The following is a 23300-nucleotide window of genomic DNA, read 5'->3' as shown; positions in this document are numbered from 1 at the left end:
TTAACTGTGCTAAAGTCAAAACTACTTAAACAATTACCTGATATCGCACAATATAAGTGGCAATTACCAAAATGGATGCTTTGACTTGTTAATTTCGACCATAATTCGCGACTACATTAAAACAGTATTTGGCTTGTAGAAGGTGATAGGGAACCAAGAGTTGCATCATATTATAAAATTGACTGTATCTTTATATCCACACAATCTTACCGTACAAAACGAAGCTTATTTTGGTCTTTATGGACTTGTCAACGCGTGGTCAGGTGAATTAACCACGTTTGGTCTGGAAAACCGCTATATTTTCCAAATTTCCCTATCTTTACGAGCTGATTTTTGATTTTATTTACAACATTCTGGAGAAAATGTTTCTAATTGGTTTTAAGCGTAGGAAAACGTAAGTATGTATGTATACGGTGACTTTTGAGTACCACAGGGATTCGCCTGTTCCAATTAGTTTTTTAGTTTTTTTTTTCAACAACAGAACTTCGGGTTGATTGGTAAATCGTTTTACGGATCAGCCAGTCGGTAAAACGTTTTACACAGTTACATGCATTCTGTCATCAACAAGAGTGTGAACGGTATGCAGATAGCCGATCAAGCAGGTGTACAGATTACTTCGGCACGGGCGCCAAACTTGACACGTCTTTACCGAACCATTGCTGATCAGCGTTAAAAACAAGCTTCTACAGAATCCCTGCCTTCAGCACTTGGTCACGTATTTCTTGAGCGTGTTGTGATTGGACAGCTGCAACAACAAACCACTTGTACAAGGACGAACACGCACGGCCAAAGGTCAAGAAGCGACATACCTTCTCGGTGGCGTAGTCGAAGGTGGCGCAGGCCGGCAGTCCCTTAATGCCCACGCCGCACACCAGCATCTTGCTGCCGTCAATGTCCAGGAGCGAGTTGACCTTCTGGAACTTACTGCTGAACGTGTCGGCGATATCGATGGCGTGGCCGCTCGTGCCGCCGCCGGGGAATTTGAAGATCTGCCGGGCACGAGTCGCATCGGTATCTGCAATAAACTACGTAGGAATGCTGGCGTAAAACGTAAATTACCCGTAACATTACGCAGGTGAAAATTACAGCCGACAATAATATTAAAAATTACTTAATTATTAGTAATATTTATTAATTTAGTAATCAGTAATAATATTTTGTTATTGCTTGAATGCGGGATTTATAAAGTTTACAGTAGATATATTTGTCGCGGCTAGCAGTGATGGTCATTGGCCCGGCGTTTTTATCGATCGAGTTGAACCGTCCAACGCGACAGCCTTTCTTTCCGGCGCGCGGCGTGTCGAAACAGACACCGGCTCTTCCATTTTCCTGTAACGACAAAATCATACAACAATCAATTTCCAGTTTTGGTTTTACGTTTTTTTTAACGATCTTTCAATTAGAAAGCAGTACCATCGCGAATGGGTTTATTAATTTGGCAGCGGAAGCTTAGTGAATGTTTTTTAGCTAACAATCGCCGGTCCTGTTCTTAGTTGGTGGTGCGATTTATCTGGTTAATTCCGATAATGAATGAGACTCTAGCCTAATAAACAGCCAACTGATCCGCATTTATTTGCTGCAAAAACTTGCATTGTACGTACGTTAGCGATCCAGACTTCCTGGGGATTCTGCGCCTCCACCCAGGTCTTGATCGGACCGGAGTTGGGTCCGCCCATGAAGGTACTGGCGATGGGCGTCGGCTTTCCCACCGGTGTGATCTTCCCGTCAGCGCTGATCTGCACCTCTTGTGTGCAGTTGCCCTGGAAGACGTACACCGGCGACTGGGGCTCCGTGGGCCGCAGCCGGATCATCTGGTCGAGGGGCTTATCGCACAAACTGGCCGGGCAGCTGTTGGGCTGGTTCATGATGGGCGCGGCTATCATATCCTCGATCCCGATGACGTTCTGCCCCATCTCCACCCAGTAGTAGCCCTTGTCTCCGCGGGCGGCGCCCCACGAGTTGGAGATCAGCCAGTAGGGAACCCCGTTGGGGTCCTTGCACCACCCGATGATGCGGACGGCGTGCCCGCCGATGGGACCTTGGGCTTCCGGACCCGGACCCCGGTAGGCTCCTTTAATAACCGGTCTCCTGTTTATTTTGTGAGCGAACAGGGAATGCGGGTTCGAGGGTACCTTGTTCGGGTTTCCAGGGTTCGAAATCAGTGTACATGACGATGGCGGCGGTGATGGGGCCGTTGGTCATGATCTCCAGCTTCATTAGCTCCACATTCTTGGCGGTCTGGTCAGGAGGGGTGTTCTGAATGCCGTTTAGGGGCTTGGATCCGATGTAGGAGGTCCAAAAAGCATCGACTAACGGATGTTGTTTTGACAAAAAAAACTTGTACCGAGACCGAGACTGTAAGCTTACTGTAGTGTTTGTCCTTTTCGAAGCTCTGCTTGAAGCCGGTATTGGTGCACTGATCGCGGCAGGTGATGTCGATGGCCTCCGAGTCAGGCAGCGGACGCAGCGGGTACGGCATGCAACCCGATTTGCTGTTGTAGTTACCGCCACTGACCACACCGTAAACGGCCGCTTGCCGGTAGGCGTTGGCGTTGTCGTTGCCGCCTTGACAACTATAAATTGCGACATGACGTACGTTAGTGTAATGGCGAATCTAATGGCACCGACATTCGCTGCACATACCGTAGTTACAATGAAAATTAACTATAAGAATAATTTGCTAAAAATAAAAAAATTTACGTACAGTGCAAATTACAAATGGGTTAAAAATCAAGGGAAAGATTTTGCAACAAATTTTAAGAAAAGACGGCAAAGTAGTTATTTTTTACCTATGTACAGAGTACGTGCGTGGGAATACGTTAGGCTCTAATGACAACAGCATCTAATTATACTTTTCGTATCCGTTGCGTTTGAGATCCGTGCATCCGGCCAGATGTTCGGCGGAGATGTACGTCTGATCCTTCTCACCGGAAGCGATGCAAAAGCGATCTGACAGGACGGCAGCACTGGCGACGGCCTGATACAGAACACCATCTAATCTACTGCCATTTAGTCCTTAGCGAGACAGCTTATTTAAACGGAGAATTCTCACCCAGCACGTGCCGCACATGCCTTGATCACGGACGTCGGAGATACTCTTACACTTGGGCCATTTCGTCCGCGCGTCGAAACAGTCAGGGATGGCTTTCACCGCGCGGTGCCGGATGTTGGGCTCGAATTTGGGCAGATTTTCCAGCGTCGCATCGCTGAGCTTCTTCAGACCCGGTGGCGGAATTTTGGCCGCACTACAAGCCACCCCAGTTAATAAATAATCTGAGAAAAATCAATAACGTAATAAACTAATCAAAGAATACAGGATAATGACATAAAACGATGCGTGATGATTACACCAGTGTAGCGGCGATGACGGTCAGTCCCAGTATGCTGATTGCCGATCGCATGGTTCAGCCGATAATCCTCTGTTGGATAAATGTTCCCTGGTGTTGTCCGCGCCTAACCAACACCGCGAAATAATTTGCCGGGTACAATGGATGAACATTTTGGTGGCGTTCCTTATATTATTACACCGGAAATGTGTGCCTGTTAAGTGGATGGCCATAAGCGCTGACCGTCAGCGGTTTCCCGGGTACGGTCTCCACACTGCCAGTGGAAATGTCACGAACGTTCTACTTCGCGTCGCGGCTGTGTAGGCTGAGCTGGGCAAGCAGGACAACACGTGAAAACCGCAGCACGGTTTATAGTATTAGTTGACTGTTGACGTGCATATTTTAACGCTGAAATACAAATACAAATAGAAACTAGGAAGCATCCATTTTGAGTTCCGGGATTTTTCCAATTGGATTTTTTTAATTGGTATTGCTACTATGTTAAACTCGTTTGAAATTGAAATGCCATTTGAAATTTCTAGTGATTGTTGGGAATTTTAAGAAAATTAATACCGAAAATTTAATAAAGGGAAGAACACATAAAAACTAGCCGTAAAACCAGCATAAAATTATACAGTTTCAAGTTTTACCCCAAGCATAAACGGTAAACCAATGATGCATAAAAACTAATAAAATAAAATAAATAAGAAATTCGCTTTGATTACTGTATTTGTGCAATAGTGAAATAATTCTCAGGCAGTACAGATAAGTATTTGTATGTATTTGGCTGCGGTCTAGCATGCGCAAATTTCTGTTACAAGCTAACTCTCTTCGGTGTACTTAAGATACGGACTTAGGCATAAAATAAAGGTGACCACTCCGTACACACCCTTTCACACCCTTTCACTCCGTACACAACCTTTTGCACTCCCTTTCATTCCGTGCACAACCTTTTTGCGCACTACCATTCACTCGGTGCACTACCAAACTTTTATATATATTTATATATAGGTATTATACTTAAATACTTGTAATCTACAGTATATTACTACAGAAAAGCAAAACTACAAAAAAAATATTACTACGTTTTTGCAACATCATGGGACCGTTCCGACGAAGACGTCCTGGTGTATGGCAGCGTCGACAAATAACTCACGTGGCAAGCGAAGATTGAATATACAAGTGTTACGGAGCAGATCTTGCGGAGATTAGGGTGAAAAACGTTGCTGTTCAAAATCCAAAAAACGGTCGAGATTGCGCGTTTTTTTTTATTCCAGAAATAACTCTGCTGTGAAAAAATTAAAAAAAATTAAAAGGTTGTGCACGGAATGAAAGGGAGTGCGAAAGGTTGTGTACGGAGTAAAAGGGTGTGTACGGAGTGGTCACCTAAAATAAAACATAATTTATTGCTGAAATACAGTATTAGGGAAAAATTTCTCGCATTGATACTAAAGCAAATGAACCATGTAATCAGTCAATACTAATAGTTGTTAATAATCGCGACAACCAGCGGAAATGGAGCCTGCATATGCCACTACACTACGGTACCTTCATAGTTCATGTCGTACGCTTTGCTTTTTAAGCCTCTATGTTAAGAGAATCGCAAGCATGGTTTAATTATCAGTCTTTTAAAGTTGTGCTTATTGCGTAAACGCAGTTAAATAAATATAAATCTATAACCTGGACATCACGGAGTACATTGAATAGTGACCGTCATGTTCAGATTGAATGCGGCATTATTCAGCACGTTTATAAATGGCGGCGAGTGCAGTGCAGCAAGCCGATCCAGATTTTTATGCAGAACTGATTTATTTCCAATAACGCGATTACAATATCGAGAGTCAGTTTCACTTAAACAAAAAAAATTTTATTGCATCTCGTAGTCGCCAGCGTACAATTAGGTAGAACCAACGTGACTATGGAACCCAAACCATCCCTTAATTTAAAATACCCCATTACGCGGCACGCGGAAAAGAATACTTCAGTTGATTGTTACAACCATCTTTCACAGTAATCAGTCGTTCAGTGGCAACAACCAGGCCTTTCCCCGAAACGATGCCAGCCTTCCTTCAGCACTTGGTCACGATTTTCTTCAGCGTGTTGTGATTCGACAACTGCAATAACAAACCACTTGTCAGTGGGTATGCGCGAAATAAAGGTCGTACGTTTACCTTCCACGTATCGTAAGCCAGCGTGGCGCAGGCCGGCTGTCCCTTGATGCCGACACCGCACACCAGCATCTTGCTGCCGTCGATGTCCAGGATGGACGTGACCTTTTTGAATTTACTGCTGACGGCGTCGCCGATGTCGATGCCCTGACCGCTCGGACTGCGTCCCGGGAATTTGTAGATCTGCTTGGCGCGACCGGCATCCGTATCTGCAACGACAAACCAGCTGACGTACATAACAAATAAATAAATTCAATAAAAACTTTTAAAAAATAAACGTTGCGTATGTTTTATGATACATTTTACCCATGCGTTACAATCCAGTTTTCTTCGCACCAATATCTGTAAATCTCCTGCACATACTTGTATTCTTATATAAAGGGGTCAACATTTACTTATACGACAAAACTAATGAAGATGCATCCAGAAAGTGTATATAATTATTAGAAAAGTTTTTTTATTTATAAGTAAATCATAATTACAATAAATATATTTGTCGCCGCCAGCGGTGATGGTCATCGGTCCAGCGTTCTGGTCCATGGTGTTGACGTTGAATTTACCCACACGGCAGCCTTTTTTACCGGCGCGTGGCGTGTCGAAGCACACTCCGGCTTTTCCGTTATCCTATCGCGCAAAAATCTATTACAATCCGCCTGAAAAATCATTCATTCGTTGCAATATACTCATACACTGGCGATCCACAATTCAGCCGGGTTCTGCGCCTCCACCCAGAAGCGGATCGGCCCGTAATTCGGACCCCCCATGAACGTACTGGCAATGGGTCCCGGTGCCCCGACCGGCGTGATCTTCCCGTCGGCGCTGACCTTGACCTCCTGGGTGCAGTTGCCCTGGAAGACGAACACGGCAGAACTGGGGTCGTTGGGATGCAGCCGGATGACCTGGTCGAAGGCCTGCTCGCAGAGGGACGTCGGGCAGGTGTTGGGCTGCTTAATGATGGGCGCCGACACCATGTCCTCCACCCCGATGACGTTCTTCCCCATCTCGATCCAGTAGGTACCCTTGTCGCCCTTGTCGGTGCCCCAGGAGTTGGCGATCAGCCAGTAGGGCACGCCGTTGGGGTCCTTGCACCAACCGATGATGCGGACGGCGTGTCCGCCGATGGGGCCTTGGGCGCCGGCACCCGGGCCTCGGTAAGCACCTGCAACGGTCGATTAAAAATTTGGTCAATTTTATTTGGCCAAGACAGCCGGTATATTAATGCGGATGAAGTTCGCTATATTGTGGCTGTCTCATTAAGGGAAGAGTAACCTGTAGAAATTAATGAGTTCATGTTGAACACCCAGCCTCTTGTCTGACACCAACATTGGAGGAGAAGTTCTTACTCAGAAATTTAGTCACCTGACTGTTTACTGAGTATTTAAGGAAATGCTACTAGACTGCAACGTTATTGGTGCAGATTTACTCTTCTTTAAAGCAAACTAAGTACTAACCGGGTAAGACCACTCATAGTAACATCACCTTTAGTGTGATAACTGATAAGTAACCGCACCTTGTTCGGGCTTCCAGGGTTCGAAGTCGGTGTACATGACGATGGCAGCGGTGATGGGTCCGTTGGTCATAATGTCCATCTTCATCAGCTCCACGTTCTTGGCGGTCTCCGCGGCCGGGGTGTTCTGCATGCCGTTCAGCGGCGTCTGCCCGATGTACGACGCCCAGAATGCATCGACTACATGATACAAAATTTATTTAAATGCTACGCTAGGAAACGTAAATTATAATTTTAATATCAATAATGTTTACTGTAGTGTTTGTCCTTCTCGAAGCTCTGCTTGAAGCCGGTGTTGGTGCACTGATCGCGGCAGGTGATGTCGATGGCCTCCGAGTCGGGCAGCGGGCGCAGCGGATACGGCATGCATCCCGATTTGCTGTTGTAGTTGCCACCGCTGACCACGCCGAAGGTGGCTACCTGCCGGTAGGCGTTGGCGTTGTCGTTGCCTCCCTGACAGCTAAATAAAGCGCATTTAATGTGGCCAGTGTCGCAGTTAACTTTGAAGTAAAGAGAAATTGCCAATAGTAAACAGCGCCTGGTATCCGCCAATAATTGGCAGCTAGCCTTATCATAACAGTGATCGGCAGCGGCATAGCGTCCTTATTTTAAGGTCAGCATGCTGTTGTCGAATACTATAATATTTCAGTACTCGGCCCGCACTTTTCGTATCCATTGCGCTTCAGATCTGTACAGCCGGCAATGTGCTCAGCGGAAATGTACGTCTGATCCTTTTCTCCCGAGGCGATACAGATGCGATCCGAGAGGACGGCGGAACTGGCTACCGCCTGCAAGACAACGCGCATTCTGATTATGGCTCAATGGCGGTCATGATCCTCTGCTAATGGAACTCTGCGCTATCTGTATTTCCATAAATAGCGAAGTAAAGAAATACTGCCGAGGTTGGGTAGCTTGCTGGTTCTTCACTCTTACTTGTTACAATAATTGGTATTTCGAATAACATAACAATGAAATTTTTATCTATGTAGTATTGCTGTAACAGTCTGCTTTGTGAGGTTCGGGGCGGGCCGCTAAATTAGGAAGAATCAGGATGTTATGCACTGCTTACCCAACAGGTACCGCACATTCCCTGATTGCGGATATCCCCGATACTCTTGCACTTCGGCCAGCGTTTCCGCGCGTCGAAACAATCAGGTATCGCTTTGACGGCGCGATGCCGGCTGTTCGGCTCGAACTTCGGCAGGCTCTCATACTGCGTATCGCTCAGTTTCTTGATACCCGGCGGAGGAATCTTGGCGACACTGCAGATGCAAAACACTTCATTTAACCATCATATCCCTTCTTGTGATCAACAGCATCAATTAATTCCACGTACACGTAATTCACCGCAATTACGGCGAAGAGTAAACACTTCACTACCGGTGCCATGGCGAACGATGGAGACAAGCAGATGGTTATTCCCGGAAAGCAGCACGACGGACTGACTTGTACGTTCCTAATGAAGCCGGCCAGCCCCGGCAAACAGCCGTTAATATAGCGACAATTTGACAAAGAAGTGATCAAGTGCACTTGCTGATGCGTCGACTAACAATTGCCGGTCAGCAGTTTGGCAAGGGAACGGTTTGGGCAAAACAACCGCGAAAGTCACGAACTTTCGCTTAATAGAGTGTGGACAACACGTGGGATGCCGCAGCATTTTTATTTCTTCGACCCACTGGAAATTTCCCATATAAAAGTGGATGATCGCCAGCACAGCATTCACCTGAATTTTAATGCGTATTATCTATTTTTGAGTAACCTTTTTGGCCGAATTTTTGGGCGTATTTTTATCCTTGCTAGTTCAGCCAAAGCTACAAATAAGCATATTTGTTGTATGTTCTAAGAAATTCAGTAACGCGAGGCAATAATTACTGATTTAACTTTCATCAAAATTTTAGTGCGTATAATTATTTCCGTGACCTTTTCCACCGCATTTATTTGGCGCTTATATATCCATGTTAACAGTTTTAAGCCAGTGCTGAAAATAAGTAACGATATTCCAAATCCACGTAATAAAAAGTAAAAATTATTTTTGATAAATTAACACTGCGTAACAATCTTGTCCATGGTGGCTTGTCCAGTTAGCTACAAAATAAAAAAATTTGCTAGTAAATTATTATTTTTAAATTGATATTTTTCTGAGCGTACCTTCCAGGACCCGTAGGATAGTGTCCCGCAAGCACCTTGCCCATCCTTGGCCACGCCGCACACCAGCATACTCTTCCCGTCGAGGTCCAGCAGCGCCGTGACCTTTTGGAAGTTATTCGCCAAAGCATCCTTGATGTTGATGGCCTGCGGCCGGTACATGCCGCCCATGAACTGGTAGATCTGCTGGCGCCTGGCTTCATCCGTATCTGCAATTACACCGGTATTTTCCTGACCTGTTTTTGTAGAAAAGAAAGGGTGGATGCGGAAACTTACAATAGACGTATTTGTCGCGTGTGGCCATGTTGAGGGTCTGCGGGCCGGCGGTGGCGTCCGGATGGACGTTGCCGGCGCGGCAGCTTTTCTTGCTGGAACCCGGCGTGTCACCGCAGACGCTGGCAAATCCGCTCGGCTAAACAAGAACAGATTAAAAAAACTATCCGAAAAATTTTAATTTTTTATTTCCGGAAAGAAACGTTTTTAAATAATTTTTCCAGAGATTGTCTCTAATTTTAATAATATTTTAAAAAGGCTATACATACACTGAAAATAAACATAACGATGTTATTGGAAAATTCAATAGGAGTATTTTAATACAATTACGAAAAATTAGCCAAAGGAACAAAATGAATTAAATATAAAAAAAACTAGGAAATAACTGTAATGGATTGTTTAAGTACAAATCAGGAAAACAATAAAATGGAAACTAAGAAAAAACTGGCATACTTTATATAAATAAACAGGAGGACAATTGCAAATTTGCGCAAAAACATCGAAATAACTGAATAGCATTGGTATTAAAATGATTATAAAATATAAGAATAAATAAAGCAACTAACGCACCCCGATAAACCACAACTCGCCCTGATTCTTCGCCTCCGCCCAGTGCGTCACCGGCGCCCGGGGCCCGCCCACCAGCACCGTCCCAATGGGCGCCGGCGCCGCCACCGGCACGATCCGTCCACCTTCCACCCGCACCTCCGTCACGCAGGTGCCCTGGAAGGCGTAGACCGGCGATTGCCGGTCGTAGGGATGCAGGCGGATCAGCTGGTCCAGAGGTTGATCGCACAGGGAAGGGCAGTTGTTGGGCTGCCGGATGATGGGCGCCGAGATGTGGTCCTCGATGCCGATGACGTTGCGGCCGCGCTCGATCCAGAAGAAGCCCCGGTCGCCCTTCTCGGTGCCCCAGGAATTGGCCACCAGCCAGTAGGGGACGCGCTGCTGGTCTTTGCACCAGCCGATGATGCGGATGGCGTGGCCGGCTTTGTTCAGCGCCTCCGGGGAGGGTCCACGATAAGCTCCTAATTTTCCCAAAATAAATTTTTATATAAGCATACAATATATATGCTTTAAAATTTTTATGTTTAGTTCTTTTACTCATACAAGTTTTTGAAATAATGGACCAATAGTTCGTATATGTATTTTGAGTTAGTTTTTGTACAAAACCAGGGCACCTTTATCGCTGGTCCAGGTTTCCAGATCGCTGAAGGCCGTAATGGCCGCCGTGATGGGCCCGTTGGCGATAATGTCCATCTGCATCTGGTGGACATTGGCCGCGTTCTGCTCCTGTGAGAGCGTGTTGCTGTACGTCGTCCAGAACGTGTCCACTGTCGTCCGTATAATAAAGTAGTAATGCTTAATGAAACGTTCAAATTAATTTTTTAAAAATACAGTCTGCCTACCAAAGATCAGATCGTCGTCGTAGGGTCTATCGTATCCGGCGTTGCTGCAGGTTTTCTGGCAGGACAACCCCAGTTGGTCGGTGGGCGAGAGGGAGTACGGCTGGCATCCGTAGCTGCTCTGGTAGTTCCCGCCGGTCACCGCGCCGTACAGTGTCGCTTGTTTGTACGCGTTGGCCGCATCATCACCGCCGATGCAACTACGACGCCAGTTAGCTGTATCGATACGTATTATGGAAGCGAAGGTAACGCGTACTTTTGCTGCGGACTCCGTCCCGCTACCGTGCACGATGCCAGGTTGATGGCCGAGACGTAGGTTTGGTTACGCTGACCGGAAGTGATGCAGATCCGGTCGGAGATGACGCTGGCCGCGGCGACCGCCTGCAACCGGCAACCCCGTAAAATATTCGTTTATATAATGAAAATCGATGCTCTTAAAAGGGCGGACGCCTGCGACAGGAGAACACTGCTGATTTTATAACTGGAATATAAATATGAATTTCTGAATGTACCGAAGATACTGAAGAAATATAAATTCTGCCGATGACGGGACTCGAACCAATTCGTTTCTGCTCAAGCATACTGGGACCCGTGGCAGCTGCGTCTGTAGCCGTCCGTCTTACCACTGATCTACACCGGCTGCATTATTAAATCTTCTTAAGATTTTAGCGCACTGTGCGACTGACTATCAATGCTATAAAAAATGGTTGCTATCAGCGAAGGATATAACTCGTCTACAAATATTGTCCGTATGTACAATATATAATTAAAATTAACGAAATAAATCAGGAAATAAATGTAATCCTTCCTACTTTATTCACAATAATATGTACATCAGCGAGTACCCCTCAGTAAACACCATCAAATAAAAGTTTGTCCCAGTTTACATGAGAACTTTGAAGGGACTGTGTATCATACACTCATAGCATTACCACGCACAATCTCCAAACTTAAACGCTGAAACAAAATTTAATAAAAGCGTGATTTAGCTGATATCTCATTAGGAACGATTAGCGCAAGGAAAATTCCCGGCGCACGGGTTTTATTCGAAGGCTCACTTACCCAGCAGGTGCCGCACAGGCCCTGGTGCCGGATATCCCCGATACTCTGGCAGCCCGCCCATTTCTGGCGCGCATCGAAGCACTCCGGGATGAGGAGGATACTGCGGTGCTTGGGCGTGGCTTCGAACTGCGGCAGCTCCCGCGCCGCCTCCCCGCTGATGGGCACCGTGCCGGCCGGCGGGATTTCCCCCCAACTGCAAGGCAGGTACCCGCATGTGTGTTTTTACACAGTCATTACTTCCGGCAGATTACGAGATTCATGTATTAGTCAACGGCACATTCTTACCCGGTCCTCGCTTGAACGATTACGAGAGAAGCCCAGAGTATTAGCATGATTCGGTATGCATGTAAGTAAGTGATAGGGGCAGTGCTTCGGAAACAAATGCATAACGATGTGTCTACTTGAGAACATTTGCCGATACTTGAGAAATATGCTGGGATAAGCGGATACGCCGCTGTTATGACTTATCACCGTGAACCGGCTTCCTTCTCGGTACGAAGTACATAATTCGTTCTTCTAATCGCCACGAAAATGCACTCCGTACGCAAATGGCGGTTTGTAAATATTGCCGACTGCCGAGTATTTGCATTTTTAAATGCCTAAAATTTAATACCAGTATAATATTATCTTATAATGCAATTATACAATATACATAAATAAAATTTAAAAAAAACAGTAATTAAGAAACATGTAGTATATAATTTACTTTATTTTAACAACAACTAATTCAACGGAACAACGAGTGTAATGTATCACCGGTTAAAGATATCAACAAACGAAGTGGTGGCCGTCATAAAAAAAACATTAAACAGCTAAAAAGCCAACCAGCAAAAACGTTCATACAAATGCGTACAAAAATTCCTGGAAACCGGAAATGGCGGGTGTCAGCACAGTTCGCCAAACTCTTGTTAGGAGAGCATTTGTTGCTGTTCTGGTGAGAAACTGGGGAAAACAATCGTCACTTAGTGGGTGGTGTGATTTTTGGCGCATTCGGTGGCGCCAAAGTAGGCCACGCCCAGGTCGGTGAAGATGCCGGTCAGGGCGGGATTGTTGCAGACGCTGTTGATGGAAGACAGGTAGCACGATCCGTACTCCATCGCCGCTCTGTAAAAAAATAGACGCAAAAATAAAAAATTATTATAAAAACAAATAGACGTATTAAGTTTTAAAAAAAGGAAAATTAAAACAGCAAAGCTTAATTAAAGTTTCAGCAGATAGCAGAAATTTCCGAAGCAATGTGTGTATCTGCATACTGATTGGGTACAACCATATACAGATACAGCGATACTGTACTAAACGATTACCGGTAATTATTTATTTATTCTGAATTTTTTTAAAATTGATAAAAATTCTGTTTAGTTTCATTTGATTTGTTTTGTTTAATTTGGAATTGAAGCGTGAGTTCGGCATACTTGCAGACGTTTTCCTGGCTGGCCTGCGCTTGATTCAAATCGAGGATCTCGTTGCTGCATGACGGCATGCTGATGGCGTTGAAGATACACGCCACGTTGGACACAACCGCTGCAATTATAAAATTTAAACTAAATTACAGCAACTTTCTTGCGCGGACACGTGACCCGGCTTTACTGGTCAGTTTCTCCGATTGGTTCTGGCACAGGTGCTCCAATGAGGCCTGCACGAACTGGGCGACGTCGTCGGCCGAATGAGACAGCGGGAAATTGGCGTTGAACCACACTTTCGAAACCGGCGCTAACAACATCAATTTTATTAATTTTTGCCATTAAATAAAAAGGTGAATTAATAGAAAAGAAGGTTAATTTTTACCGGCCGCTTGAGCCTGAATCAGCTTAATAGTTTCCACATCCAATTCTGCAACCGGAAGTGAAAGGTCACATGGTAAACTTAATAACTTTTTGCAAAATACCTCGAGCTTGACCGGTGATATTCGTTTCGGTTACATTGATCTGGTTGAACACCGGATCGGCATTGATCGTCGCGTTGCTGTTACCGGCTATTTCCTGGGCGCTGCTGTTCACTGCAACGTTGGCTTGGACAGCGGTGGCATTCTGCAGCTGTGGGGCTTCGGTAACGTTGGCGTTAGCGGCGGTTACCTCAGTAACGGTGGTGTTACCGGTGGTTACCTCGGTAACGTTGGCAGTAACGGTACTTGCTTCGGTAACGTTAGCATTACCGGCACTTACTTCGGTAACATTCATGCTACCAGTGTTTGCAACCACCGTTTCATTGGTAACACTAGCGATTTCCTTATTGACCACTTCCGGCGCCGGCACCTTTCCGTTCATTAGCCCATTCCGCGCGAACTGGTCCACCCGCAATCCGGTGCTGGTAATACATGCCTGCAAGAACGGTCTAACGCACTGCATCAGCGGCGGGACGTTGAGGCAGAAATCTCCGAGATGGGCGGTGATCTGCTGCAGGAGGTCGTTGAGCTGCGTGACGTTGCTGCTGAGGAGGGTCAGCAGGGAATTAGCGTCCACCGAGGCGTTCTGTCCCGAGATCTGCGTGGTCTGGATGGTCTGCACCTGGATGGAGGTGCTGTTGAGCCCCATGGCCGCCCACAGCGCCGGGATGGAGGGGGCGTGGTTGATGCAGTGGAAGAAGGCCACCGCCGGGGCAGACTCCCCGCCGCACACCACCGTCATCACGGCTTGCAGCCACTGCGCTACGCTTCCCAACAGGGTCGACCGCTGGAAGAAAACACAGTTGATACAGTATATGGGTTGGTACGATTTTTCTCTTGATTTCTTTACTGAAACGCACTTACAGTATAAATTCTCAGTACGTAAGAATGATTTTAAGAATATATAAAAATTAGTCAAGTTACCCAGGTGGGCAAAACAAAAATAATAACAAATAAATAAGCGAACAGAATATATGAGAAAATGAAACAAATAACGAGGCAGAACAAATAAATAAGCAAAATAATGAACTTATTTAACAACAAAATGAAAATAAGTTGAAATAAATAGACCTAAAAAAATACTAACTAATAAAAATATTAAAAACTAATAAAAGTAAATGAATTGAAAACATAAACGTAGGTACGCTCATAAAATTTACATTTATTTTAGGCAGGTTTATGCTTTTTTGAATTTAGGAAATTAATCACGAGTTGTTGCTGTTACATTCTTTTATCAGGTAAACAAGGTATATTTACAAATATCTAAGTATGCGAATAGCTGTTTTTGCCAAAAGCCACCCTACCGTCATAATGACGACATCGGGAATGGAGGCGTTCTGCACGTTTTGCACGGTGCCATCGACCGCGATGACCGGCGCGCTGTGCTCCGTCGGGAGCGTCACATTGGCGGTGGCGTTGAGCTGGGTCGGGAGGGGAAAATTCTCCGTTGCTGCCGCTGTCTCATTTTGTGCCCGAGCGCCACCTGCATCCACGGTTAAGGAATGATTAACGAATAACAAGAATTATTAGCGCACAAATTAAATCCTATGCAGTTCAGTAATGCCGAATATTGTCTGGAGATGAAGCGACAACCTACCTGGATGGAATAGCAAGAGAAGCGTGGAGAACAAGGAACCGTAGATTGTTGTCCACATTCCCGATCCAGGAAACGCAGCACTTATATATTAACGTATCAGCTAAATGCAGCTTGTCACAACAGTGTTTATGTGATGGATCCGGTTGTTATTTCGGCGTTGATCTTGACACAGAAAGCGGCAGACGTGCGGCATCATGTGATGGTGCAAACAACGCTGCATCAGTACTGCAGTATACAGTACGAAGATGCTCATGACCGCGGGCTCTCTGCCGGCAATAAAATCTTCGCTAGCTAGCGCATCGCGGAAGTTGCCTGGCCGCTAATACACACAACGGTTAATTAGCCTACACTGCCCCACAATCTCGGCGGCCGACTACGATTACATCAGTAGCTGCTGCAGATGCATACAGACGTTTTATGGCTAATATAAAAAAACCAACATACACTGAAGTTGATTACGTTGCACTTCCGGTACGTGACTGGCTTAGTGTACGACGGACATATCACGTGTCTGCACGTATCACACGAACATCAGTCGAGTACTTAGTCGTATTTCATTTTGTTGTTTTCATGATAAATAGACATTGTTATCAAGGTACATAGGATTCTCCAGATACACAGAGACTCTGTCTATTATAAACCTTGCTGTTATCTTTTAATTTTCAGGGAAACTGCTACGGAGCGCATAGTTGATCTGATACGAGCCGTAAAGTTTCCAGTAAACTGCTTAATCCTATCATTAATTTGTGCGCCCCGACATTTGGGGCGCATAAAAGTGACCTTTATTAATGCGTTCGACTGTGTTTACAGTTTACACATATCTGTGCAGAGCAGTCGATAAACATACACAAAACCACTCGACAACAGTTAACTGACTATGACTGTGTATTGTGGTTAGCCTGCTTACCGGCAAACAAAGATGTGAGCGCGCACTTGGCCGCCGTTTAAAAACACATTCAGCCGCTGACAAACACGGGTGAAGTGGCTACGGCCTGCCCCATTGTCCAGCGTTGTCAGAAATAGCGCCAGACACGCATATTTACATTTTACATCACTGACGTTATGACATGGACACTGCAGCGCTTCCGCTCCACAAGAACCCACCACAAGATGCATACATAACCAAAAACATCGAAAATCTGCATTACCCATCGGATATAAGAAGCCCCGCGTCAGGCCGCGCACTAAGAGTATCACATTATGGTTGCACTATCTTTCGAGAAGTTCTAATTACCATGGATTGTTACGGCTTACGAAGGACTTCGTGGTTATCGTGGTTATGTTTACTGAGTACGGTGTTATGCCTGCTGTTGCTCGGTGAAAATACCGCGACGGCAGCGGCTGCTGATAGTTATGCGGCAGTGGCGCCCGCTGCTTCAGGTAAGCGGCAATCATTTCTCAACGTAATTCTCATGAAGTTATTATAAATAGATTTCTCCTTGTTTCGCGTGACATTTGTGCAGTGAATCATTGCGAAAAACATGGTCAGATAAAGTTGTACATATTGTCGGCAGAGTCCATCTTGAGTCGCGCCAAACGGCAGTTCCCGGGAACGAGCGGCGGTTGGGGCATCGGCGGGGATGTGACCGGCTTTTTGTGGGGCTACATTCTCCATCAGCTACTCAGTGAGTTCACTACGCATTCTGTGTTAGCGTAGCGGCATTAACGCTAACGGTGTTAGCGGTGTTAGCGTAGCGGCTGCGAAAGACAGCGTCAAGCTTTCATTCGCGCTTTCTTTGTAGCTCCACCCGCCACACCGGCTCCCGCACCACCACCACCACCCAAAACATAACGCTGCTTACCATAATCTGGACGCGACGCGGGAGGAATTACCTCCGGGAGGATAGTGTCCGCAAAGAATGCGTCTTGTTGTTTTTGTATTTTGTTTCCACGATGACCGTACTGTGGTTTGTTTTGTGTGGACAGTGTGGACAGCACTCGCGCCAAATTATGTACGAGAAACGATTAAGACAATCAGTGTATAAAGGACTACCATAAAATTTCTCCAATTTTATTCTGATAACGATACAGGGCGCATGCAGTAACAGAATAAACTGCCAGCTTATATGGCAAGCACTTTCAGACAGCACTGATTTTAAAACCATTTTATCCGCGTTCGTTTGGCGGATGCGCGTCGTGTAAGTTAGTTCACTGTTCGGGTCAGTCGTCAGTGAACCTGACCTTATCGAGGTCGACCACGGGCAGACCTTCCACCGGGACGACCGGGACGTCCCAGAAGCGGTCGTCCTCGTACTCGCCGACCACCTCGCCCTCGCCGCTGGGCTCCTTATGGCTGCGGATACGCCGGATGGCCTCCTCCACGGCGTCCACCACGCTGGGGAAGATGTTGGCCTCCGGGATGATCTTGTGGATCTCCAGCCGCTTCAGCTGCTTTAGGATCTGTCCTGCAATATTTATAACCGCTTTTATCGGTAATTTATATTCACGCGGAAGTACACCTACTACGCCATCAAAAACAGTAGCACGAGCTTCAGTGTATTTACGTAGCTAAACGCATTAGCGGTGTTCCTGTTGCCCTCCGTTTGCTGATTTGATTAAGTTTTTTTAACCGCGGACTGGCTGGCCATCTTTTTACAATAACCTATGCAAAAATCGATACAGAATTCAACTGTCTACCTGCTGATGTGAAATACTTCTTAAGAAAAAAATCGTACACAAGCAGTAGTAGGCATCCCACAAACTTTTATAAACCAAAACGTTTTACGCGGTTTTCATTACTGCGCAGCAGAAGAGATCACCTTGCTCTGAGGGGCGGTAAGTTTGCTATCCACAAACCAGGAAATTATTTAGCGGCATCAGTTGTTTGTATTACAATCCGAAGGTATGCACGCTAATATAAGTAATCTGGTAAAACTGGGCCGGAAGCGTAGCCCAGTTGGCTGAAAACAGTAAGCGCAACAAATATGATTTCGTCGAAGATCTGGGATATTTTTTCTACCCTCTGGCGGTCGAGACGTTCGGTACGTTTGGAGTGGCTTTTGCTGAGCTCATCCGTTTCGCCGGCCGTAAGATCCGCAAAGTCACCGGAGAACCACGATCTACGGCCTTCTTAAGGCAGCGCTTAAGCCTTGCAGTAGTCCGAGGAAACGCAGCTGCGGTTTTGGGTACACTGACTGCACGCCCTAAGATCACTAATGGGACTAACGATTTTGGATGTTTTTCCAATGTTTAAATTTTGATCATTTTAAGTAGTGTAAACCTGTGCTAGCCCATATGGTCTGTGAACTGACTGATGTCGAATAAAATTATCATCCGGTAAAACGACGAAATTAATTGCCCTGTTTGGTGTTCGAGTTGAGATGAGTTAATTTTAACGTACCGGTACATTGCGCCAGGATCGTCTCGATACCCAGACGCTTGAGATCGCTGGCAATCTGCTCCAGCGCCCGAATGCCCACCGAGTCGATATACCCGACACCGCCCAGATCCAGGATGATCCGCGTGGCCGTCGACATCTCTGTCTCCTCCGACAGATTCGTCCCGTCTGACGCTGATCTTTGGGAAAGGTCACTCATCGAGGCGCTCAGGCCGCTTTTCTCTGCCGCGCGCTGCCGCAGCAGGGACGCCGAGGTCCCCACGGCGCTGTCCAGACTGCCCAGGATATTGGAGGCGACCAGTGCGCGAATCGCTGGGTTCTGCACGATACCGTCAAGAAATTGATACTGTACTTAGCGTCTAGCAAACAATATTTCGAGGAACCGTTGGGTGTCGCATACCTGCCGCCCGGTGAGGAAGTTGAGGGAGGCGTGCCGACGCAGCGGTGTCTCCTCTTTGGGCTCGGAGATGACGGGGAACTCGGCGGCGGCCGCATACTCTTCCCAGGCCAGATTGGTCACTTGCTTGACCAAAAACTCCGAGTTGGCGTAGCTCATCGGGCTCTGGATCTGCAACACCCGGATGCCTGGCAGTTCGCGCGCCTGCAAATCTAGACGCTATTACAAAGGTCGCGGAAGTGGTACAGCGGATGGGTGCTTACCGTTTCGTAGTGCTTCAGCGCCACGAATCCCCAGTTGGTGTTCCGCAAGATGCCCATCACCCTGACCTTTGGCCTGCAGTGAATATAAACTTTATCGGAACCAATTTATTTTGAATTTTATCGCAAGGCGAATGTTTTCCACGTGCGATACCTTTGACTGCGCACCAACAGGCTAATGATGGAGAGGCCGCTGCCGATGAAGAGTCCCATTTGCACTGTGGTGCTAATGCAGACGATGAAGGTGATCATCCAGATGCACTAACCACAAGCAACCGTGCTGGCATCGGACACACGCTAATATTGTATTAATCTCGTGTACTTACGGCATCCATTTTGTTGTTGCGCCAGAGACGCGGGACGTCCAGGAAGGCGCCCATGGACATGGACAGGAAGAGGATCATGTTGACGGAAATGATACACTGCACATAATCCACAATGCATCAGTATTTTAACAGTTTGCTCAATGACTCATGAAATCTAATACGAACTGTAATTTAAAATTTGCAAAGGTCAAATTAAAAACGAGGCGCAATACTCTGATTTCAGAGTACGTTAGGCACCTCTACGGTGTTGACATTAGGGCAGATCGCAGGCTCTCGAATTTTGATAGTGCATGATAGTGTGTTTAACCAGACTACCCTTTTTGCAAAAAAACGAGACTTTTAAAAAAATCCTGAAGGTAATAACACTGCAGTATATAACGTACTGTCGGCAGATAAGCAATCCCCGGTCCGGCAAACTCCACGAGGAAGAAAGCAAAAAGACAGGCCACCAGCGTCGAAATCTGCGAATGACTGCCAATGGCCTGATTAACCTGGCCCCGCCCCACGGATGCCGCCACCGGGATACACGTAAAGAATGAGCCGAAAATGTGGGCGGACCCCAGCGCAAGCAGCTCCTGATTGGGCGAGATCTGGTCGCCGTTCTTCTGCGCCAGCACGTTGGCCGACTCCAGCGTCACCGTGTAGGAGACGATAGCCATGACGATGCCGGCGAAGAGCATATCCCAGCCATAGGTGAAGTCGGGCACGGCCGGCTGCAGGAAGCCGTAGCTGTAGTTGCCCACCACCGAGATGTTGTAGCGCTTCTCAAAGTCGAAGCAGTAGCTCAGGCCGCAGTAGATGACGAAGAGGATGAACTCAATGGGGACTACTACGCGGTAGGCGGTGTACAGGCGGGGCTGGAGGAATTCCCGGAAGCACAGGACGATGGAGGCCATGGACAGGGAGAGGAGCACCGCGTAGCCGTTGATGTTGTCCAGGTTCTTCAGGAAGTAGATGATGTCCTGTTGGTTAGACGGACGTTTGTAAAAAGCCGCTTAATGAGATGTTTATTTGCGATGGAAAACATACTCTAAAGTGTTTGGCGTAGCCGAAGTGGATGAGCCGCGGCAGGCCGAAGGAGGTGAGGATCTTGGAGCAGATGGACTGCAGGAAGCAGGCGATGGAGAAGGGCTGGATGACGTTGGGCGAGAGGATGGCCGAGAGGAAGCCCAGCTTGAACATGCCCAGCACCACCTAATTAACCGGCAGAAATTCAGAAGACACTCAGGGCACAATGCATTCTTCGGCGCTGTTCACGTTTGGGGCAGTTTTCGAACGGCGGATTTGTATACCGGAAATCAGAAACACGGTATTCTCTGCGCTGGTCCACATGACAAAAATTTTGCAAACACCGTTCACGTGATAGCTGGTTGTGAATCGTGACTAACTATTTTTGGTCTGTGATGTACCTTTATTTTATGAAATAAAATTCAATAAAAAATTACTAAACTTGCAACTTTTCAATAAAAAAAATCTTATAGTAGCTGTTTCGAACAACTGACAAATCTAAGAAAACTGTATGTACGACTGGCCGTTAAGGCAAATATGGTAGTCTGCACATATCCCGTACGTGAAGCCATCACTCTACAATATTTCATGTCTAGTAATCATGTTCTTTAGCGGCACTTTGAATTTGGATACACACACTTGGAGCAATAACTGGATTAACCGTTTAGGCGAAACGGCCAATTCGCCTCGGTTTACTCTGCATCGCTTTCATAATAGGGTATCCTGCTTTCCCGTGCAGTTAGTTACACACGTTTAGGATATGCCGAGGCAGGCAAACCATTGCAAAACAATTTCGATGCATGGGAAAAACCGGGCAATTCTTTTACTGGTGCGTGCATTGGTAAATGCGCTTATGGTTAGGAGGTATATTTTATAACACTGTACACTGTAGTACAGTGTTATAAAACCTGCACGTAACTAATTTCTAGATGTGCCCGTTAAATTATAAAATGGATAAATTAACTTGATAAACTAATTTTCCACTTATCCATACGCACTTGTCCTCGTACCTGGAAGCAGCCGGCCACAAGGGCGATGCCGGGTCCCATGCTGAGATGGAGGTCGAACTGCTCGGCGGCCGTCATCTTGCGGCCGTCGCGCATCTCGTTGGGGTAGTAGGCGTCCTGGATCTGCATGAAGGAGACGCTGAGCGTGGCCACCACGATGCTCATGCCGCCGACGGAGTTGTGCGGCGAGGAGGCCATGAAGGCGTAGATCAGGCCGGGGAACAGCAGGATGTACGTGCCGTGCCACTGCCGGATCAGCGCCGTCTGCGAGTTACCGAACACTGCAGAAAGCATAACACAAACTGTCCAGTGTCGTCTTGCTGTCGTACAGATGTACACGGCCTGCAAACTACGAGTATTTGGAGTTTGCTGTACGATTCACGTCAAGCATTGCTGGACAATGTGGACATACAGTTACTGTATATGATAATATGTATAATAATTATTGATATAAACCTATCAAAATAACTGGAAATAATTCATGCCATAAAGGTCCCATTTAGAGCTGCCTGTAATTAACAGCTAATTACCTACAGGCAAGTACAAAAATGTGATGTCTTTATTATAAATATAGGTTGTACTACTTGTAATGTATAATATTCCATAATATTAGACATATGTACTGGGTGGTCGTATACCTTGCGTAAACTGTATCATGCCGACGATGATCCCAGCCAGGACATCCCACATTAACCACGACCACTCGTAATGCTGCAGCTGCGCGACCAGCGGGAAGAAGGCCGTGTAGCGTCGGCCCAGCGGGACACTGAATCCGTACACACGCTGGTGCAGGAAGCGTCTGCACAGTGCACACCACGCAGCAGAATCGTCATTGTTTAATCAGTGCCGAACATGTTACAGCAAATGTACTCCTTATTAATCAGGACACCACAGTTAATGTATTCCGTAAAAGTTGGCGTCCACATAAATAAACCCTTACCTTATTCGAAACTTAATTAATACTGTACGTGCCGTAATAAATAATGTAAAAGCCTTCGTATAATCTGAAACAAGGCTGTAGAGTTAATTATACGCAAAGAACATGGACCTAATTTTGGAGAGCAGCATCTGGCGGGTCATCTTGATGGGCCGGCCGTATTCCCCGTAGATCTCCAGTACCGACGAGGTCAGACTGGCCCGGTGCGCCGAATCACTGCTGGTCGACTGCGCCGGGCCCGGATTCTCGCCGTGCTCTAGGACGAACGCAATCACTAACCCAGCAAATTACGCACCGCCGGCATCATCAATACAAGTATCATGTGATGATACTCACCGGACATCTGCGACGGGGTGCCATCCCGTGCCGGGGTTTCCCGCATCTGCAACGGCGGTGATTCCGACATGTCGCAGATGGTGTGTCCGTTGCTGGTTATAAAGAGAGGACGATGGCTAGCAAAATTGCCGAATCAACCGTAAAAGGAACATAGTGGTGTTATACTTGATAATCCGGTATCAGTAGCTAGCGGAAATAATAGTCACCCTGGACAGAAACAACGCACTGGCGAATGATTTTGATGTATTATGTCGTCATGTACAGGCAAGTTATTTCCTGGACCACGGCGCTGCGCTCGTCGCATTCCGGCGATTTGCATACGAAAC

General features: G+C 46.5%; 6 protein-coding genes across 9 annotated transcripts; 1 reads left to right on the top strand and 5 right to left on the bottom strand.

The window, feature by feature from the left end:
- Positions 1–447: 447 nt before the first annotated feature.
- Positions 448–3480, bottom strand: LOC129590975 (cathepsin B-like cysteine proteinase 5). Its single transcript, XM_055486443.1, has 9 exons — positions 3349–3480; positions 3053–3245; positions 2853–2977; positions 2368–2573; positions 2133–2309; positions 1602–2071; positions 1194–1329; positions 810–1015; positions 448–745 (listed from the first exon to the last, which is right to left on the bottom strand). Exons 1-9 carry the CDS (start codon positions 3399–3401, stop codon positions 701–703), a joined length of 1611 nt encoding a protein of 536 aa, XP_055342418.1. The 5' UTR covers positions 3402–3480; the 3' UTR covers positions 448–700.
- Positions 3481–5106: 1626 nt separating this feature from the next.
- Positions 5107–8498, bottom strand: LOC129590972 (uncharacterized). Its single transcript, XM_055486439.1, has 9 exons — positions 8338–8498; positions 8071–8263; positions 7665–7789; positions 7256–7461; positions 7005–7181; positions 6184–6653; positions 5977–6118; positions 5498–5703; positions 5107–5440 (listed from the first exon to the last, which is right to left on the bottom strand). Exons 1-9 carry the CDS (start codon positions 8388–8390, stop codon positions 5396–5398), a joined length of 1617 nt encoding a protein of 538 aa, XP_055342414.1. The 5' UTR covers positions 8391–8498; the 3' UTR covers positions 5107–5395.
- Positions 8499–8901: 403 nt separating this feature from the next.
- On the bottom strand, positions 8902–12287 carry LOC129590979 (tubulointerstitial nephritis antigen-like). The gene is made up of 9 exons (XM_055486447.1): positions 12173–12287; positions 11888–12080; positions 11082–11206; positions 10829–11025; positions 10601–10753; positions 9990–10447; positions 9423–9558; positions 9150–9355; positions 8902–9086 (listed from the first exon to the last, which is right to left on the bottom strand). Exons 1-9 carry the CDS (start codon positions 12217–12219, stop codon positions 9042–9044), a joined length of 1560 nt encoding a protein of 519 aa, XP_055342422.1. The 5' UTR covers positions 12220–12287; the 3' UTR covers positions 8902–9041.
- Positions 12288–12486: 199 nt separating this feature from the next.
- LOC129590966 (uncharacterized) lies at positions 12487–15660 on the bottom strand. Of its 2 annotated transcripts, XM_055486432.1 has the most exons (8): positions 15367–15660; positions 15074–15252; positions 14050–14556; positions 13773–13989; positions 13673–13717; positions 13475–13597; positions 13300–13408; positions 12487–12991 (listed from the first exon to the last, which is right to left on the bottom strand). In XM_055486432.1, exons 1-8 carry the CDS (start codon positions 15422–15424, stop codon positions 12850–12852), a joined length of 1380 nt encoding a protein of 459 aa, XP_055342407.1. In that variant the 5' UTR covers positions 15425–15660; the 3' UTR covers positions 12487–12849. The 2 variants fall into 2 exon arrangements, with proteins under 2 accessions (XP_055342407.1, XP_055342406.1); XM_055486431.1 differs by having other exon boundaries at positions 13773–14556; positions 15367–15654.
- Positions 15661–16568: 908 nt separating this feature from the next.
- Positions 16569–17429, top strand: LOC129590952 (uncharacterized). The gene is made up of 3 exons (XM_055486416.1): positions 16569–16746; positions 16881–16991; positions 17109–17429. The coding sequence occupies exons 1-3, from the start codon at positions 16602–16604 to the stop codon at positions 17156–17158; spliced, it is 306 nt and encodes a 101-aa protein (XP_055342391.1). The 5' UTR covers positions 16569–16601; the 3' UTR covers positions 17159–17429.
- LOC129590951 (prestin-like) lies at positions 17378–23285 on the bottom strand. 3 transcript variants are annotated; one of them, XM_055486413.1, is made up of 12 exons: positions 22975–23285; positions 22750–22894; positions 22340–22500; positions 21705–21982; positions 20716–20880; positions 20070–20648; positions 19687–19782; positions 19515–19621; positions 19364–19436; positions 19104–19304; positions 18707–19022; positions 17378–17771 (listed from the first exon to the last, which is right to left on the bottom strand). In XM_055486413.1, the coding sequence occupies exons 1-12, from the start codon at positions 23042–23044 to the stop codon at positions 17527–17529; spliced, it is 2436 nt and encodes an 811-aa protein (XP_055342388.1). In that variant the 5' UTR covers positions 23045–23285; the 3' UTR covers positions 17378–17526. The 3 variants fall into 3 exon arrangements, with proteins under 3 accessions (XP_055342388.1, XP_055342389.1, XP_055342390.1); XM_055486414.1 differs by lacking the exon at positions 22975–23285 and having other exon boundaries at positions 21705–22050; positions 22340–22849; XM_055486415.1 differs by lacking the exon at positions 22975–23285 and having other exon boundaries at positions 21705–22043; positions 22340–22849.
- Positions 23286–23300: the final 15 nt, after the last annotated feature.

This window comes from Paramacrobiotus metropolitanus, unplaced genomic scaffold (assembly GCF_019649055.1).
Source record: "Paramacrobiotus metropolitanus isolate TYO unplaced genomic scaffold, Prichtersi_v1.0 Parri_scaffold0000043, whole genome shotgun sequence".
In the NCBI taxonomy this organism is placed as follows: domain Eukaryota; kingdom Metazoa; phylum Tardigrada; class Eutardigrada; order Parachela; family Macrobiotidae; genus Paramacrobiotus; species Paramacrobiotus metropolitanus.
The sequence above is the reverse complement of the archived record's forward strand: the minus strand, read 5'-3'. Positions and strand labels throughout refer to the sequence as shown.

What these genes read in the sequence shown, in the direction of transcription:
- LOC129590951 (XM_055486413.1), bottom strand. Translation starts at nt 23,044, where the DNA reads ATGTCGGAATCACCGCCGTTGCAGATGCGGGAAACCCCGGCACGGGAT. An exon ending in CATGATACAGTTTACGCAAG is followed by an intron (nt 21,983 to 22,339) that starts GTATACGACCAC and finishes TGCTTTCTGCAG; the next exon opens with TGTTCGGTAACTCGCAGACG. An exon ending in GGATTGCTTATCTGCCGACA is followed by an intron (nt 19,783 to 20,069) that starts GTACGTTATATA and finishes GATTATGTGCAG; the next exon opens with TGTATCATTTCCGTCAACAT.
- LOC129590952 (XM_055486416.1), top strand. Translation starts at nt 16,602, where the DNA reads ATGGATTGTTACGGCTTACGAAGGACTTCGTGGTTATCGTGGTTATGT. An exon ending in AGTGGCGCCCGCTGCTTCAG is followed by an intron (nt 16,747 to 16,880) that starts GTAAGCGGCAAT and finishes TATTGTCGGCAG; the next exon opens with AGTCCATCTTGAGTCGCGCC. An exon ending in CATTCTCCATCAGCTACTCA is followed by an intron (nt 16,992 to 17,108) that starts GTGAGTTCACTA and finishes CTTTCTTTGTAG; the next exon opens with CTCCACCCGCCACACCGGCT.
- LOC129590966 (XM_055486431.1), bottom strand. Translation starts at nt 15,424, where the DNA reads ATGTGGACAACAATCTACGGTTCCTTGTTCTCCACGCTTCTCTTGCTA. An exon ending in CCGATGTCGTCATTATGACG is followed by an intron (nt 14,557 to 15,073) that starts GTAGGGTGGCTT and finishes GTTTTCTTCCAG; the next exon opens with CGGTCGACCCTGTTGGGAAG. An exon ending in CCAATCGGAGAAACTGACCA is followed by an intron (nt 13,409 to 13,474) that starts GTAAAGCCGGGT and finishes TTATAATTGCAG; the next exon opens with CGGTTGTGTCCAACGTGGCG.
- LOC129590972 (XM_055486439.1), bottom strand. Translation starts at nt 8,390, where the DNA reads ATGGCACCGGTAGTGAAGTGTTTACTCTTCGCCGTAATTGCGGTGAAT. An exon ending in GTAATTGCGGTGAATTACGT is followed by an intron (nt 8,264 to 8,337) that starts GTACGTGGAATT and finishes TTGCATCTGCAG; the next exon opens with TGTCGCCAAGATTCCTCCGC. An exon ending in ACCCTGGAAGCCCGAACAAG is followed by an intron (nt 6,654 to 7,004) that starts GTGCGGTTACTT and finishes CGACCGTTGCAG; the next exon opens with GTGCTTACCGAGGCCCGGGT.
- LOC129590975 (XM_055486443.1), bottom strand. Translation starts at nt 3,401, where the DNA reads ATGCGATCGGCAATCAGCATACTGGGACTGACCGTCATCGCCGCTACA. An exon ending in GCATGTGCGGCACGTGCTGG is followed by an intron (nt 2,978 to 3,052) that starts GTGAGAATTCTC and finishes GTTCTGTATCAG; the next exon opens with GCCGTCGCCAGTGCTGCCGT. An exon ending in AAACGCAACGGATACGAAAA is followed by an intron (nt 2,574 to 2,852) that starts GTATAATTAGAT and finishes CGCAATTTATAG; the next exon opens with TTGTCAAGGCGGCAACGACA.
- LOC129590979 (XM_055486447.1), bottom strand. Translation starts at nt 12,219, where the DNA reads ATGCTAATACTCTGGGCTTCTCTCGTAATCGTTCAAGCGAGGACCGG. An exon ending in ATCGTTCAAGCGAGGACCGG is followed by an intron (nt 12,081 to 12,172) that starts GTAAGAATGTGC and finishes CCTGCCTTGCAG; the next exon opens with TTGGGGGGAAATCCCGCCGG. An exon ending in ACGCGACAAATACGTCTATT is followed by an intron (nt 9,356 to 9,422) that starts GTAAGTTTCCGC and finishes GTGTAATTGCAG; the next exon opens with ATACGGATGAAGCCAGGCGC.